At 34.3% G+C, this 17,009-nt stretch overlaps 1 protein-coding gene across 1 annotated transcript; it reads right to left on the bottom strand.

The window, feature by feature from the left end:
• Nucleotides 1-219: 219 nt before the first annotated feature.
• LOC131847140 (cytochrome P450 4C1-like) lies at nt 220-14,403 on the bottom strand. Its single transcript, XM_059196609.1, has 10 exons — nt 14,055-14,403; nt 11,335-11,424; nt 9,853-9,963; nt 9,242-9,427; nt 8,275-8,471; nt 2,945-2,993; nt 2,492-2,663; nt 1,445-1,596; nt 702-884; nt 220-409 (listed from the first exon to the last, which is right to left on the bottom strand). The coding sequence occupies exons 1-10, from the start codon at nt 14,209-14,211 to the stop codon at nt 258-260; spliced, it is 1,449 nt and encodes a 482-aa protein (XP_059052592.1). The 5' UTR covers nt 14,212-14,403; the 3' UTR covers nt 220-257.
• Between the last annotated feature and the right edge of the window lie 2,606 nt (nt 14,404-17,009).

The raw sequence follows: 17,009 nt of genomic DNA, 5'->3' as shown, positions 1-17,009 counted from the left end.
ATTTCAAAAAGTAAGGTGCCCGAATGAAATTGTTGAATGAATAAAAAAGCTTATAAGCTGATTATATTATATAAAAAAATACCATTGTCCTTACAGGAAAAACAAGTATATTTTATAAGTGTACTAAATAAGTAGTTTCCTATAATTTCTTTAAAGCAACTTCATGAAATTTTATGAATTTCGCAAATTTAAAATAAAAATATATAAGAATTTTTGTAAACAAAATATACATATTTAAACCATTTAAAAAAAATAGTTCATGTTCGTTTTTCTAATCGTATAAGATGTCCGGAAACTGGAATCAACAGTATTTCCATTTTCAGACGATCGCAGGCTTTTGCCGTCACCTTGTAATTTCTGAGCACATTTCCGAGGATACATTTCGCTACAAGCATTCCATATTTTTTCCCTGCAAGTAAATATTATTATATAATATTACAATATCCATTCCTATGATAAATTGAAACAGTATTAGATTTTAGAAGAATGAAATTGATTGCCGTTGTAATATAAAGTAGCACAAATGGCAATGATCCGGATCATTGCCATTTGTGCTTGTATTTCATTGGGCAAACAGACGTATCACTTTGAAGCTTCTCCAAATCACATTGCAAGTTATCTTGAAGCGTAACTCTGAGTAAAGCCATCCTTGGCTGAGTAAGATATTGTATAATGTATTTAATATTCAATGATGTTATTACCTATGCAGTTCCTAAGCCCATGACTGAAGGGTATATATGCGCAAGGATGTCTATCAACACTATTTTCGGGTAGGAATCGATCTGGATTGAAGAGGTCAGCATCGGGACCCCACAGTTTCTTGGATCTGTGCATTGCATATAGAGGCACAATACAAGCAACACCTGATGGCAACGTGCAGGTAGCTGTAACAATAATGTTGTATATATACATGTATGTTGTGATCACAACAATAAATATACATTTCCTTCAAAAATGATATCTTACACGTTCTTAGAATATTGTTTCATTAAATATATGTTTGTAATACAAAATTTATAATTTGTTTTAAAATTTTAAATAATTAAATAAAACCTAAAGATATTTCAATGTCACATAAGCTGTATTATCTACTTACATACTATGTATATAAAAAGAATAAAGATGTTCTTACTATTTATTCTGTTAATATAAAATAGGTGAGTAAGATAATTTAAGGCCAATTTATTATTCACAAGTAAACTTATTCTTCTGAATTCAATTCTGTGTAAGAAGTTCATACAAAGTACTATGTTCTGTCTACTCTATGATGAACTTGGATGAAAATAGAGAGATGAATAGTTATTTCAGTAATATTTCAGTCTTCAAACCGGAATAGACCATGTAACTGTATTCGTTATTAATTCCATAATAATTACATATATTTGTAAATATTTTACTTGAGTATAAAATATGAACAATAATTAATAATTATGTATGTACTAACACAATTTTAATTCGCTTGTTGTTTCTCTTGCAATCATTGGTGTTACAGTATATAACCGCATCGATTCCTTTATTACTCTTTCTAAATAGTCCATCTTGTATAGATCATCTTTTGTCGTAATTCTCTCAGAATTGCTAAATATTTCTTGTAATCTGGAAATATTAATTAATGTGCATATTGTACATACATATTGAAATCGAAATATATACGATATCGTTTGATTATACCCACGTAAACGGAGACAATTTGTAAGTATTGTGAAACTAGTGTTGATGTACATTTTGGTATCACCTGTCTTTAAAGTAAATGTGTAAATTTGTTCAGTTTAATTATATATTAAATTTTTGCCATAAAAGATAAACAATTACGACTATATGATATGATTCTCTTTCCATGAAGAATAAATAATTGAAACATGTATTTTACTGACGTAAATCGTTGGGCAATCGTGTCTGTGAATGAATTTGCATAACATTATTATTAAGGATCCTCCCATTTCCTGCAATCAAGTCACTGGCTATAGGATAAGACGTAATTATTACAGAAAAACCCAACAAGATAAAAGAGTTCAGCAGCGGCAGACACTTTTATACAAGCAGTATACATTTGATATTTGTTTATACGTTTGAAATTGCAATAGACATTATTACCTATTCATTAAAAATTAAATTAATAATTTTGAATATCGAACCTCTAACATCAGAGTGCGTGTTGGTATAACCACAGATAAGCGTATAACTAGAAATACACAGCGTACCTACTCTGCTGGTACACTCACGGCCTCATAAAGAATTAGGTATCTAATGCGCAAATCTATTTTTATTTATTACTGGGCCATATTATACCACCAACCAAATAAACTTGTAAAAATTAAACATTTGATTAGTTATTTTTTTTATCAGATCAGATCAGCTTATTGTCATATGCCATTCCGGTAACAGCACAGTTAACCATATGTTCTGTAGTTAAGTGAGATCGAATATATGATTTTGATATAACATACGTCGCTGAAAAAAGACTATAAATTAATGTATTTTGTAAATTTACTCATTGTAGACAATTTCTTGTTCGTGTTGATGTATCCCCAGCAAGAGAAGCGTGTAAGATATAACAAGCGCTGTAGTGTCATTGCCGGCGATTGTGATTGCATCCAAATGTTCGCGAAGTTCCATATTATTGAATTCTTGATTTAACAACAGTTCCAGTAGATCCTTGCGACCTGAAAGCATGCATTTTAGTTAGGTAATACCTGTAGTTTGATCATCAACATATAAGTATACCTTTAAGGTATATTATTAATTATTAATTTTGTCAAAGCATTAATTTTTTTACTTCATTAGGCAGACTAAAATATACAAGCTGTAATTATTTTACTGCAATATCTAAATCTACTCGTAGTTCTGCCCGGCTTGTAAAGTTGTAGTTATTAGTATAGTAGTGAATGTTTATATGATTATACAAATATGAAATTAATTAACAGAGTTTGTTAGCAGTGCTTACCTTCCTTATGTTTACCATTTTGATACATAGTTCTTCTTTTTTCTATAACCTAGAGACAACATATAAAATAATGAATAGGTATTTTAATATATAGGTACGTAGTTTTATTTTTGTTCAATATTTATCCTTGTGGTGTATACACTGTTTATGATGCTTTGAATTAATTAGCTTTATGTGAAGGCATACCTTCATTGAAGAGCAAGAAAATGCTATCTTTTTTGTATCAGTTATAACTATAATATTCGAAAAATAAAGGGGCGAAGTGTTTGACGAGTACACGTGCGTTAGTGAGAATTTAAATTTAAATTAAATTAAGTCTTTTGTACGACACTTTAAATCTTTTTGGTGTATTGTGTTAGTGCTGTATATGTGTGTTGGTGGTGGTTAGTATTAGTTAGTAGTAAAACTATTTGTATAAACTAATTTTAAATAGTAAATCGACTTAGACACAACATGGATGGCAATGAGCCTCCTGATGAACCCCCCGACCCATCTGGTGACTTATTTGTTTATTCACCTGTCTTAACAGTGCCATCAGAAGATTTCGAGACTTCAACTAGGAAAAGAACCCTAGACCCCACTTCAGAAAATCCAACTCCTAATAAAGTAGCAAAACAGGTAGTAGGGCGAGTAAAATACTCACATGCCGATAAATCCCGCTATCTTGTTTACGTATCACGGATAGAGACAGACTCTCAATCAGGCACTACCATTCATCCTATTAAGTTTGGACAATTTTTATATCAAAATAAAATTGCTAATATTCTGCCAGATGGTGTTAAACGTGTAGGCCGCAATAGAATATCGGTAGAGTTTACAACAGCTGCTGACGCAAATGCATTCCTATCTAACAGTTTATTAATACAAAAAGGCTATACAGCAGTTATTCCATCATATAATGTCACTAGGGTAGGTCTTGTCCGTGACATTCCAACAGATTGGACTCACGAAGACATAATAGAAAACATAAAAGTCCCAACTGGTTGTGGACAAATTATTAAAACAAGAAGACTATCAAGAAAAGTTACTTCCGATGAATCAGTTGAGTGGAAACCTACTCAAACAGTAGTTTTAACATTTGATGGACAAACCTTACCAAAACATGTTTTCTGTTGTTATAATTCTCTTCCTATAGAGTTATACCAATATCCCATAGTTCAGTGCTATAGTTGTTGCCGATATGGTCACACAAAAGATAAATGTAGATCGAAGCCAAGATGTTATAAATGTGGGCAGAACCACCTAGGTTCCTCCTGTGACTTTTCAGAAACTGAAGCTTCTTGCCTTCACTGTTCTGGACATCATTATGCAACTAACCGAACTTGCACTGAATATCTAAGACAGAAAAACATAAAAGCTATGATGGCTGAACAAGCAATTTCATATGATGAGGCATCTAAACATATTCCACCTGCTACCCGTTCATATGCAGACGTCACAGCTTCAATGTCTCATCGTCAACCTCCTACATCCTATCACCAACCTAAATTTACATCTCAAAACAAATTAGGAAAATCAAATCAAAACGCTACAACATCGTACAAAAAAACTATTTTCCTAAAACCCAAATCCCGCCCTGCCCAGACACCTGGGTATGACCGTCATGCCCATGAAGAAATTGTTAATAGTTATGTCTTTCCCTCTACTATGAAAAATGGTTGTGCTCTTTCAAATAATCCTCCTTCTCCATCTAGTGACTCCCCACAAGAAAACCCCCTTAAGACTTTAGAACTAATACTTAATATGTTAACTTCATTCATATCGGATAATAATATAATAATTCCAGACCACGTTGCTGATCAAATTGTATCTCTTGCTTTTATCAAAAACCATAATGGATCTAAAAGTCCTACAATGGATTGCTAGAAGCCTATCTCTTACCTTACTAAAAAATACCAACCCACAATTCTCAGTATAACTGAATCTTGGCTAAGGCCAGGTTCAGTTTTTAACTTTCCTGGATATTGCAGTTATCGGGATGACAGACAGGATGGTTATGCTGGATCTGTCATCTTAGTTGAGAACTCACAGTCTAGTTCTCTCATCAATCTACCTCCTCATGCTGATGATATCAATATTGTTGCTGTGAGAGTTTTAGACATCTCCATAGTTTCCATTTATGTTGCTGATCCTCAATCTTGTTTGATTCCCTATTTAAAAAGTATAATAGAAAATTTACCCCCACCAATTCTGGCCCTAGGTGACTTTAATGGACATCACTTTTCATGGGGATCTGAAACCTGTGATCATTTTGGTTCACTATTATCATAGGTAGTAGATGAATTAAACCTATGAGTTCTTAATGATGGTTCTCCAAGTCGTAGAACCTACCCAGGTCAACGCAAAATTTGTGTTGATGTCTCATTATGCTCCCCAGATCTAGCCTCTCTTTTCCATTGGTCGTGCTTACCAATGTCTCACAGTAGTGACCATTTCCCGATTCTCATCTCTTTACCATCTAAGATACTTTCACAGAAAAATCTACCACCTCTATTGAAATACCGCCTATCTGCAGCTAATTGGGATTTATATACTGAGTTGACAGAAAATAAAACTAACTCTTTACCTATAATAAATCGAAATAACATTTTAGTCGCATATTCAAAGATGATAGAAGTTGTTGACAGCAGTGCGAGCGAAAGCATCCCTCTCAAAAAGCCTAAACGACAGAAAGTTTCACCTCCGTGGTGGGACAAAGAGTGCACTGCAATGATAAAATCCCGTAACGAAACAGAATATGCTTATAATACTGACATGACATTAGAAAAGTTCATCAAATTTAAATGTACATCTGCTAAAGCGAAACGCTTGTTCCATAAGAAGAAACGAGATAGTTGGAAACAATTTTGTGACAGTCTCACACCTCGCACACCTTCATCTCTTGTTTGGCGTAATATTAATAGGTACCGAAAGGCATGTATTTCTCGAGGCTCCTCAGCAATGTCAAAGGAAACAGTAGAAATATTATTTGACAAACTGGCCCCTCCATCAGTACCGGCTCAAGACGTATGCCTCACCAGCCTTAATAATTTTACCGTTCAGGACAGTGTTTTAGATGATACATTTACCATGGATGAATTAAACATCACTCTTTCTAGTGTACGTGACTCCTCCCCGGGAGTTGATGGGATTCCTTATTCATTCATTAAGAATGCTGATCCATCATTGAAACGGTACTTTTTAGACATACTAAATTACATTTACAAATTTTGCACACTGCCTCCTAATCGGAAAATACAAATTATTATCCCTATTTTGAAACCCGGTAAACAACCAGATAATGCAGAAAATTATCGCCCTATTGCCCTATCATCCACACTTATGAAGCTATTAGAACACTTAATAAAAAACAGGATAGAATGGTTTGTGGAAAGTAAAGGACTTCTCTCCAAATCCCAGTTTGGATACCGCAAGGGCTTTAGTACACTGGATAGCATAGGAACACTTGTAATGGATGTGAGGGCTTCATTTGTTAAAAAACAGTCAGTGGTAGGAGTATTCCTTGATATCTCAGCTGCATATGATAACGTTTGTCTTTCAGTACTCAGGCACAAGTTGCAAAATCTGAATATCTCAGCAAAGATGATCCGGATTATATGCAGTCTACTAATGGAAAGACAAATCAGCCTCCGTGCTCTAAATAATCCCAGTCAAGCAAGAACTGTCTGGACAGGTTTACCACAAGGCTCAAAGTCCCTTGCTATTTAGTATTTATACTCATGATTTACATCTATCATTGAATGACAATTGCCGCATACTTCAATATGCAGATGACTTGGCTCTATACATCTCTGATAAGGATATTTCCTCTGCTATATCCTCTATGCAGATATCGCTCGACTCTCTTAATACGTAAACATAATCTTAAATTATCACCTACAAAAAGTAGAGTTGTCATATTTTCCAGAAGACGCTCAATACCTAGTTGTGCTCTGGAAATTGCTGGTATCCCTATCCCAACAAACAATAAGGTGAAATTCCTTGGTGCGTACTTAGATTCAAGGCTGACAGGTGTTCCCCACTTAGAATATATAATAGCCAAATGTGAAAAAAATATTAACATCCTTAGAGCTCTAACTGGCGTCTGGTGGGGTGCTCATCCGTATAGTCTAAAGCTTGTATACAATGCACTGATAAGAAGCGTTATGGACTACGCAATTTTTATACTCTTACCATGCAATAAAATGGCTATACATAAGTTAGAAGGCATTCAGTCAAGGTGCCTGCGTATAACAGGATGCATGAGATCATCTCCTCGTAATGTAGAATGTGTAGACCCCCTATTCTATTGCGTCAGCAATATCAATAGATTCTTATATAAAGCATTTTATATCAGCAGTTCCCATACTAACATCTGTAAAGGAACTGAGTGATCTCTCTCCTGTTAATGTTCCACCGATTATCAAAAGTTTTCGTAGACTGAAAGAATTGATGGAACATGCGCCTATGAACAGGGTAACTAAGTGGCCGTTATATAAATATAGTTATGGCTCATTAATATTTCAACCGAACGTAATATTAGAGACTGGCATACATAAAAATACAATCGAAGCAAATTTGGAATTTAACATTTATGTTGAAAATTACTGGAAATATCATCACCGCTTTTTTACAGATGCCTTTATCAAGTACAAGTTGCACAGGATTTTCTGTGTATGTAGATTGCGCATAGGGCATTGTTGCTCACCAGTATTTTTGCATAAACTTAGAATCAGAGATAACTCCCTTTGTGAATGTGGATATGAGGAGGGAGATTTAAACCATATTTTCTTCTCTTGCCCACTAAACCGCTCCAATTTAGTGTATCCACAGCTTATTAAAGAAAAAATTCCCCTGCCAGTCAACTTAGCGAATATTTTAAAAATTTCCTTTGAAAATCCTAATGTTTTATGGATAATTGTAAATTTCATTAAAAGTAATAACATTAAAATCTAAATATGTATTAATTAAATAAATTGTAACCTACTTACAAAATATATCTACCTATATATTATATATGTACTCTATTAACTACTAACCAAATTTGTGTTGTCCTTTCCAGTTTCTACACCAGAAAGACTAAAATTACTTAGTCTTTTGGATATACTTTTTGTCTCCAGTGCGTGCCTCTGATACATGACGCTGGCATAAATGGTCGTAAAAATAACGACCGATTGCCATAGAAGAAAAGAAGAAGAAGAAGAAGAACTATAATATTCAGGACAGGGTCAAGTATTTTTACCCAAACATAGTGAAGCAAAAAAGCAAAAATCACTCATCTACTGTAACTGTGAAGGGAAATAAATGTCAAGGCAGTTTTTGTTAATATTTGTTGTCCCTGCATTACATACCTCCTCAGTAAATTTACGTGTAAGATAAATATTTTCTTGTTGTGTTTTGGAATAAGGTGTTAAGTTAAATAACGCGTCTACTTGCAACCATGGTTTGAATATACGCATATTTATGATAGACATAACATAGTTGCGCGCACGTAGATAAGGTGAATCTGCGGTATGCTGTAAATCCATTTTTTCGCCCATTGCTGTCACTGGAATTGAATAATTTAGGTACTTATTATTTCGATTTCTACTTGAGTGTCCAAATAAATCAGATATCTTATAAGATATTTCTGCTATGTATATCTTTCTGTACACAAACAAGTTTTAAGTTATATACAGAAATACACTTTACATCTGAATTATACCTACACTTATTTTGGGTGTAAAGAACAAACAAAATTAGAAATTTGTTTGTTCTTTAAAAACCTTAAGTACATGCTGATCAAAATTAATTCGTTATGAAGGTATAATGTACGAGTACAAATTAGTTACAACTCTATAAATTAGTGTTGGCAAGTTGTGTAACCATAAAAATATTGTGGGTAGATACTAGGTACTCGCTGGTCAAAATATGCATCACATATTGGGAATCCAAGATACAAAACATGTATATTGCGTCATGCAAATATTTACAAGTGGATTTGATGCTTACAGATTACCTGTGTTATTTTCATTTATATCTTGAATTTTATAACTTGAGAAAAATAAACAAATTGTGAAAGTACATAGATTGTTTATTAGAATTAAAGAATTTATTCAAAATGATTCTAATGGGGTTTAGTCTTCGACAGTATTTATATTCATGAGTTTTCTAAGCATATACACATATACAAAAATATTTAATTAAATATATCTACTAATTGTCTAGTTTACAAAACAAGCTCTGCTTAGTTTAGGAATGCACTTGACCGCAATGCACTTTATGAATTGTTTAGGATTACTCATTTCATATTGTAATGTTATGGCTATGTATACTTACTAAATGAAATATCCAACGTGCAAGATGTAATATGTTTAAATACATCAAACTCTGGCTTTCCAATGTTCTCATCTAGTCTTTTCACAAGTGTTACTGCTTCATTATGGAACACTTCTATATAGTCCTCTATAACACGATTAGCGAATATTGGCACGAGAGCGCGTCTTTGTCTTTTCCATAAATTAACTGAAAATATAAATGTTTTTGCATATATTTAGATTCATCAATTAGGTATTCTCTAAATAGAGTCAAAGAACTTATACATGGTCTTTCCTTACATATAGGATAACTTTAAAATAAATACTAGCATCTTTCATTTTTGGATGGTAGACAAATTAAATATTTCTGTTAGATTTTATTACGGGATTGTTATGCTAAAAATTAGAATAATCAGTTTAAGTAATTGAGGTCGTGAGTGCATGAAAGACAAGAGTTAGTTATTGGGCCCATACGAGAATAGTGTTGCAAGAATTCATATTGTTTGCTATAAACAAAAACTAGAATATTTTATACGAGTACAAACTAATCTGCATGGGCGTTTTTTATCAGCAAGGCCTATAGCTTGTCTGTTATCCTAAGTGGAATAAGTAATATTAATTAATATATCTTACATGGGGCTACAAAAAGGCCGTTTCCCAACCACGTCCGTAGAAACCTGTATGAGGACTCTTTTTCGAGAGATGTTTCTAGTAGTTTTTGTACATCGTCTGGATTCGATACAACTGAAAATGTGTTAAATCAAAATAGTATATTAATTACATTGAAAAATCTTATACTGTAAAAGTAATATTATAATCTACTTATTAGCAATTTCCTTGTGCTTGATGTAAATCTTATTGGATAAACTGCATGAACTGTATGACGTGCACAAGAGGCCGAAAGGTATTATGCATGTAAATGATTCTGATTAAAAAAATGGAAATCATAGCTCATATAATACCCATATAATAGTTCATGCTATCATAGCATATGTTAGCACTGAACTATTATATGGGTAATATTATAGTTCAGTGCTAACAATACATCGTAAATATTACATATGGTGCTAGTAAGACAAGCCACGGCAAGTAATAGATATTGAAAAAGTACTTTTTAATACAGTTCAAAAGAATATTCTCAATTTAGCATTTTGTGTGTACACATGTGTGTAATGCGTAATTAATTTAAAACATCCCTTAGTATGATTTTTACTTTTGAACTCTATGCCCTATAAAGAAATATAATTTTTACTCGCAGTTAATTGTTGATACGTAAGGAACATCAGAGATTCAGTATCTTAATATCTCATTTAGCCTTTTGTCCTTTGGTTTATTTAAGGAGAGATCGTTGGCACCATATTTCGGACCTAACTGCAATAATATTTGATCATAAATTATTGTGTATTTTGCTTGCGATTGTTTGTATACATAATAACATATTATGGTTACAATAATATGCGTAACAACACAGAAAGTGTAGTACCTAAATAAATATGTACCTAAGTAAATACCTATACATATATATATATATTGTACCATCATCAAGCATCGATCGAATAAATCTATTTAATAATTATGATTAGTTGAACAAATAGTATTTCTGATTGCAAAATGATAGAAAATAGCATTTTATTTGAAATTTGAAATAAAACAAGAAAATATATATAAATTTAGGTTCTAAGAATCGAAATTGTTCTATAAATAAATAATATTAAAATAATATTAAAGGTTGCAATAACAGAAAAAAATACGCACTGTCTTGATTTTTAATTGTCTCCTACGAACCACAAAATATGCAGATAATATTAAAATACTATTTATTTATATTAATATACTACTAGGAGAGGAAGGTTATTGTTAGTAATGTGGAAATGTGGACTAATAAACCCATTGGTTCCAATGTACCATGTCAAACTGACGTCCACGCGGTTCTTTCTGGAGACCGTCGTGATTTCTCGTTAATTTGCCACAATGATCTAACTGATCTGACCTAATGATCATACTATTATCCTCCACACATGCCGGGTAGCACAAATAGCTAGTGCAGGAGCAACCATTATATTATCATCCTTTAAAATGCCTAGATACATGTAGATTTCGTAACTAGATACTAACCAACATAAAGCAAGGGGCCAACCCATAATGGACTTATACCGCCTTTTGCTTCTATAGCGTTTCCCAGTATCTGAATATTTTGCAAAATTTCTGAAAAATAAATTCAGGAATATTAAATTAATTAATTTAATTATGAAAACCTTATGGCTCCCGTATTTGTAAATATATTGATGAATAATCAAACGCTGGTAATAAATAAATCTATACTAATATCATGAAAAGGTAAAGTATATGAAGTTTGGGTTTTTTCAGGTACCTACAACTGATTTGATTTTGAAAAGTCTGGATAACCTGTTTATTCAAGCTAAATAAGTCTATATATGACGCGTAAATCAGATCAAATCAAAAATAAATCCATAAGCAGCACTGCTTTGCATCAGAAGACGTCGATACCTGTACAGCCGCCGTTACTGAAGTCATACTTGCGGGTATGGAATGTTTCATTCCAAATCTGCTTGTTTGCTTCAGGGGCGAAAAAGCGACCGTGGTTTAATAGGTCATGCAGAGAAGCCAGACAGGCTAAAGAAACTGCTTATGAGGCTGGGACCACGTTCGTTCCAACAGTGATGTTGACGTATATGTTTCGATCCAGGTTTAGTAAGAGAGTAATTGCTAGAGCTAAATTCGACTTCGTCAGAAAAATTGGGGAGCGTTTAGTCCGACATCCTTCTGGAAGTCGAGCCTTTGTGTCTTTAGTCGTCCTTACCACCACTACGGAAGCCGTATGATAACTTGGCACATAGTGCAAAAGAGAAAGCCAATTTGTTGTGCGCTCTTTTTGCCTCAAATTCGAATTTAGACACTGGGGACACCATACCCACTACCATCCCATGGTGTGGTAATCTATGCCGGAAATATCCGTAACACAACGGAGTGTCCGGCGAGAGTTGCTGTCTCTCGACGTCAACAAGTCGAACGGGCCAGACGGCATACCGGCTTTGGTGCTAAAGAAGATTTGTGTCCCGTACTCACGCGCCTCTTCGCGCTTTCATACTCCTCTGGGTAATTTCCGTCATCGTGGAAGACCACCTTTGCACCCTGTCCATAAAAGGGCGACAGGTCAAACCCATCGAACAACAGGCCTATCGCTATCACATCTTTGCTCTCCAAGGTGATGGACGTGTAATTAATACATAGTTCCTCAGATACCTAGAAGATCACGATTTATTGAGCGATCGCCAATATGGCTTCCGACATAATCGCTCAACTGGTGATATTTTAGCGTATCTCACACACCGCTGGGCTCTTGCCATCGAGAGCAAAGGTGAGGCGATGGCAGTCAGCCTTGACATGGCGAAGGCATTCGATCAGGTTTGGCATCAAGGTTTTCTATCGAAATTGCCCTCTGCCAATGGAATACCAGAGGGATTGTGTAAATGGGTCGCTAGTTTTTTGTCTGGCAGATGCATCAAAACCGTGGTCGACGGTATTTGCTCCGATAGCATGGACATTAACGCTGGCGTCCCGCAGCGCAAGGCTCTGTTCTCTCCCCGACACTGTTTCTGCAGCATATTAATGATTTGTTAACTACGGTTGACATTCATTGCTATGCGGATGACAGTACTGGGGATGCATTTTACACGGTCTGTGCGAACATTCCTCTTCCCGTTGTGGAGTCAAACCGCGAACAGCTTGTATCTGAAAGCGAGAATACTCTCACCAGAGTCCCGATTGAACTTAGTTCAATTCAACCCTACCAAGACACAAGCCTGCGCGTTCACTAAGAAAACCCCTTTTACTGTGGCTCCGCAATTCCAGAACACGTCCATTACCATCTCTAAGAATATTGGGATTCTCGGTGTCGACATCTCTAGCACAGTTGAGTTCCGTAGTCACCTCGAAGAAAAGGTCTGGCGTCCAAAAAGCTCGGTGTGCTGTATTCAGCACACCGAGGCGGTACTTCACTGCGAACCAGAGAATTCTCGTGGATACCAGCTCGGTCCTTTTGACTCAGTTCAAAGACATGCTATGAGAATTGTCGATGATCCCAATCTCTCAAACAGTATCGAACCACTTAGCTTGAGTCGAGACTTCGCATCGCTTTGTGTTTTCTACCGAATATACAACGGACTGTGTTCTGATGAATTGTTTGACATGACTACCTACGGCTACCTTTACCATGGCACCGCTCGCCATCGACAGGGAATTCATCCCTACACGCTGGAACCTAAGTGGTCTCGGACAGTACGGCTTCAGAGGAGCTTCCTCCCGCGTACACTTAGATTGTGGAATGAACTACCTGCCGAGGTTTTCTCAAGAGACTACAGCATGGGGTTTTCAAGAAGGGTATATTAAGGTTTCTTAAGGGTCGGCAACGCGCATGTGACACCCCTGGTATTTCAGGCGTCCATAGGCTACGGTAACTGTTTACCATCAGATGGGTCGTATGCTTGTTTGCCACCTACGTGGTATAAAAAAATAAAGAAATAGAAATATTTTCGGAAAATTGTCCAAATCACAACTGAAGAAGTAAAAACAATATAATATTCGCATTTTAGAACAAGAACTGATCGTATAGCATATATTTATGTTAGTTTGTACGTTTGGTTCTAATATTGCGATTTTTACCACGTATTTATTTAGTTGCTAGATTTAATGTAATATTATATATTATTTTTCTTTGACAACTTATTCTCATAAACAATTAAAATAATTATAATTTGTAGAAAAAATGTTCTGCACAGTGCATATTTAAACTAAATAAACAAAGAAATGCTTACTTTCGGGTCCTCCAATAGCCCAATGTGTGTGTCCCACAATCGGCAAAGATCCAACGGCAGGTAGCCGGTTCGACAGCTCATATAAATGCTTCCGGAAATATCGAAATTTTAAATAATACAGAATAACACATAGGATAATTAATATAAACACAATCATAGTTAAGTACTATAAAAAAAATTGAGAGTATAGTTGTCTAAAATATTTAAGAAGTTATTCCAACAAAACATAAGTATTTACTGTGACATGAAATAAGAACGAATACCTATATAGACACCACGAGTCTATACGTGTTAATAAGAATCATTCCAAGATGGTAAACAACAATCGTTCCAACATGTTTGAGCTGACGCTTATTCCAATAATGGATTTACATTTGAATAAAGCTGATTACTAAACTTTAATCTTTATATACTCGAGTCTGTTAGTGAAAAGTTGTTCAAGTTATTTTTTTTAAATGCATTAATAATGTTGATTGGTCGACCTACATCGAAATATATAAAAAAGCGTAAAAATATGTAGGAGTAACAGTCATTTGCTCAACTATAACTGGGAAGGAGGGTGGGGGGACGTTGAAAAGAATTACCATATCAGTTACCAACACGTCTTTTATATCTACACACACACATACATACAAATGGATCCAAAATAGGAGCCGATATAGGATCCGGAATATACGGAGTAAAATAATATGCTTCTACCTTTCAGGCAGAAACCTACGTCTTAATAAGATGTTGGCAAGTAATAAGCCCTAATTAACTACATCAATCAAAATATATATATTTATTCGTACAGTTAATCTGTTCTTTTAGCACTTCACTCATACGAAATCCGATCTAAACTAAATAGACGCTATATCTTGTTAGTAAATGAAGTAGGAAGCAGAAATAATATTTCCAGCTCAAGCAACTCAGCTCAGCTGGGTCCCCGAGTACTCAAACATTGAAGGCATAAAAATGCCGATGAACTAGCAAAATTAGGGGCAAAAATAGCCTAACAGTGCCTTGAACTCATCTGTAGCATGCCTCGTTACCTAAAATTGGAACATCTAAAACTAATAACCAACTAGGAAGCATTGAATCATTGGCAAAATATATAAGGATTAGTATATTAATTATTATTAATGTACTAATCCTGGAGTATTAATAAATAATGACTAATTTCGGAGTGTTAATTCGCGCATCCCGTTATTACGATATACGCGAATTAATACTACAAAAGACTATCTGTTGAGTAAAAACCATATACCTATCTCTTTTAAAAATAATCATCTCCTTTAGAAAATATTCACTATCCTGAGGAGATAAAAACCATGTCTTCTAAGAATATCCTTAAATTTTTGTCCCAGACGGGTCTAGGTAACTTTAAAAAATGGTAGTCGAACTTTGAAACAAGCGCTAGCAAAAAAAATCTCTGTAGGTCGCAGAGCTACATGTTTAAAGCACCTGACAATAGCCCAAACCCCTAAATAAAAGAAATACATATAATGAACTTATCAGGACAAGAATGTAATTTGTAAATTCGCCACGATGGGTCTAACTGACTCCACTGATTCCCGCCACTGTATCTCGTTAGTGCAAGAGATAACATTTCAAATTATAATATTGTCTTGTGAAATTGCATTCAGGTGATTCGGGCCAAAAATTTAAGTGTTCAGCTTTTGTTTGTTATCGTTATTGATATCATTTGGTTATTTACATTATTAAGAACCAAATAAAAGATACAGCTCGCTTCATTTCATCTATGCGGGAACAACGGCAGCTGAAATCTATTTTATATACACATGAACCAGTGTCTAATTTGTATAGATTATCGAATTGCTAAAACTTATTAAGTTGGAAGTCAAGTAATATTATATGAGTATTATATAGTGTATGAAAAAATTAAATATACATAGTCACAGCATTAGACTGAAAATGAAGTAGGCAATAAATAATATTTTTTGTAACATATTAACAATATCTATGGTTCAGGTATCAATTTGCTAAAACAGAGCTTTTTATATGTACAGTTCGAAATACTGCCAATTCTTAATTTTTAATGAAAACAATAGATTTTAACAAGACAATAGTTTTACCAGTCGATGTATTGTACTTTTTACAATGGTTTTTTTGATGGACACGATTCCAACGTCGTATTCAAGTCTTTTTTTTATCAATATATATATCTGCTGCTGTCACATTAGTATAAATTAGGACATTGTTGTCTATTATAATGCTATATTCAACTATTTTGACGTACCTATACGTTATACGATTGATATCCGTATTAAAAAAGTGTTATTTCTAGAATCGCATTGTAAATTTACTGGCTGGTTTGAAAGCTACACACTAAAAAATATTACGTTCCCAGGTAAATGTAAAGAGGACTAATGCACTTGCACATGAAGATTATTATCTTATATATAAAATTCTCGTCTTATATATAAAATTCTAGTGTCACAGTTTTCGTTCTCATACTCCTCCGAAACGGCTTGACCGATTCTCATGAAATTTTGTGAGCGTATTGAGTAGGTCTGAGAATCGGCCAACATCTATTTTTCATCCCCCTAAATGTTGGGGGTAGTCCACCCCTAAATTTTATATATATTTTTTAAGGCAAAACAACGTTTGCCGGGACAGCTAGTTAAAAATAAATTTATAAGAATTTAAATTCATGCCAGTTATTCAGTTTATGATGGAGTTAATAATTAAAACTTGAGAGACTGTAAAGGGGCTGATATGTCTGGTAGGGAGAAAAAACCATTACGCATTTGACCTTGGGGTGAAAAATACATTAAGCAATAAAGAAATTGAGTTCTGTTTTAAAAGATTTCTTCACATTTTCTGTTACTACATAAACACAGAATTGGCAAACAGATAATAAAGTGGTCTTAGGTTCACAAAGATATATGTATACATTACCTTGTCAAGTATCATCAAGTGGTCGCAGTCAAGCTATATAGAACGCGGTTTGTT

This window comes from Achroia grisella, unplaced genomic scaffold, assembly GCF_030625045.1.
Source record: "Achroia grisella isolate CSIRO2021 unplaced genomic scaffold, CSIRO_AGI_Agris_v1 utg516, whole genome shotgun sequence".
NCBI classification, from domain to species: domain Eukaryota; kingdom Metazoa; phylum Arthropoda; class Insecta; order Lepidoptera; family Pyralidae; genus Achroia; species Achroia grisella.
The sequence above is the reverse complement of the archived record's forward strand: the minus strand, read 5'-3'. Positions and strand labels throughout refer to the sequence as shown.

Coding starts and splice junctions, on each gene's coding strand:
- LOC131847140 (XM_059196609.1), bottom strand. CDS start 14,211: ATGATTGTGTTTATATTAATTATCCTATGTGTTATTCTGTATTATTTA. Junction 9,964..11,334: donor TGGCCCCTTGCTTTATGTTG/GTTAGTATCTAG, acceptor ACACATTTTCAG/TTGTATCGAATCCAGACGAT. Junction 885..1,444: donor AACAAGCGAATTAAAATTGT/GTTAGTACATAC, acceptor TTATTGTTACAG/CTACCTGCACGTTGCCATCA.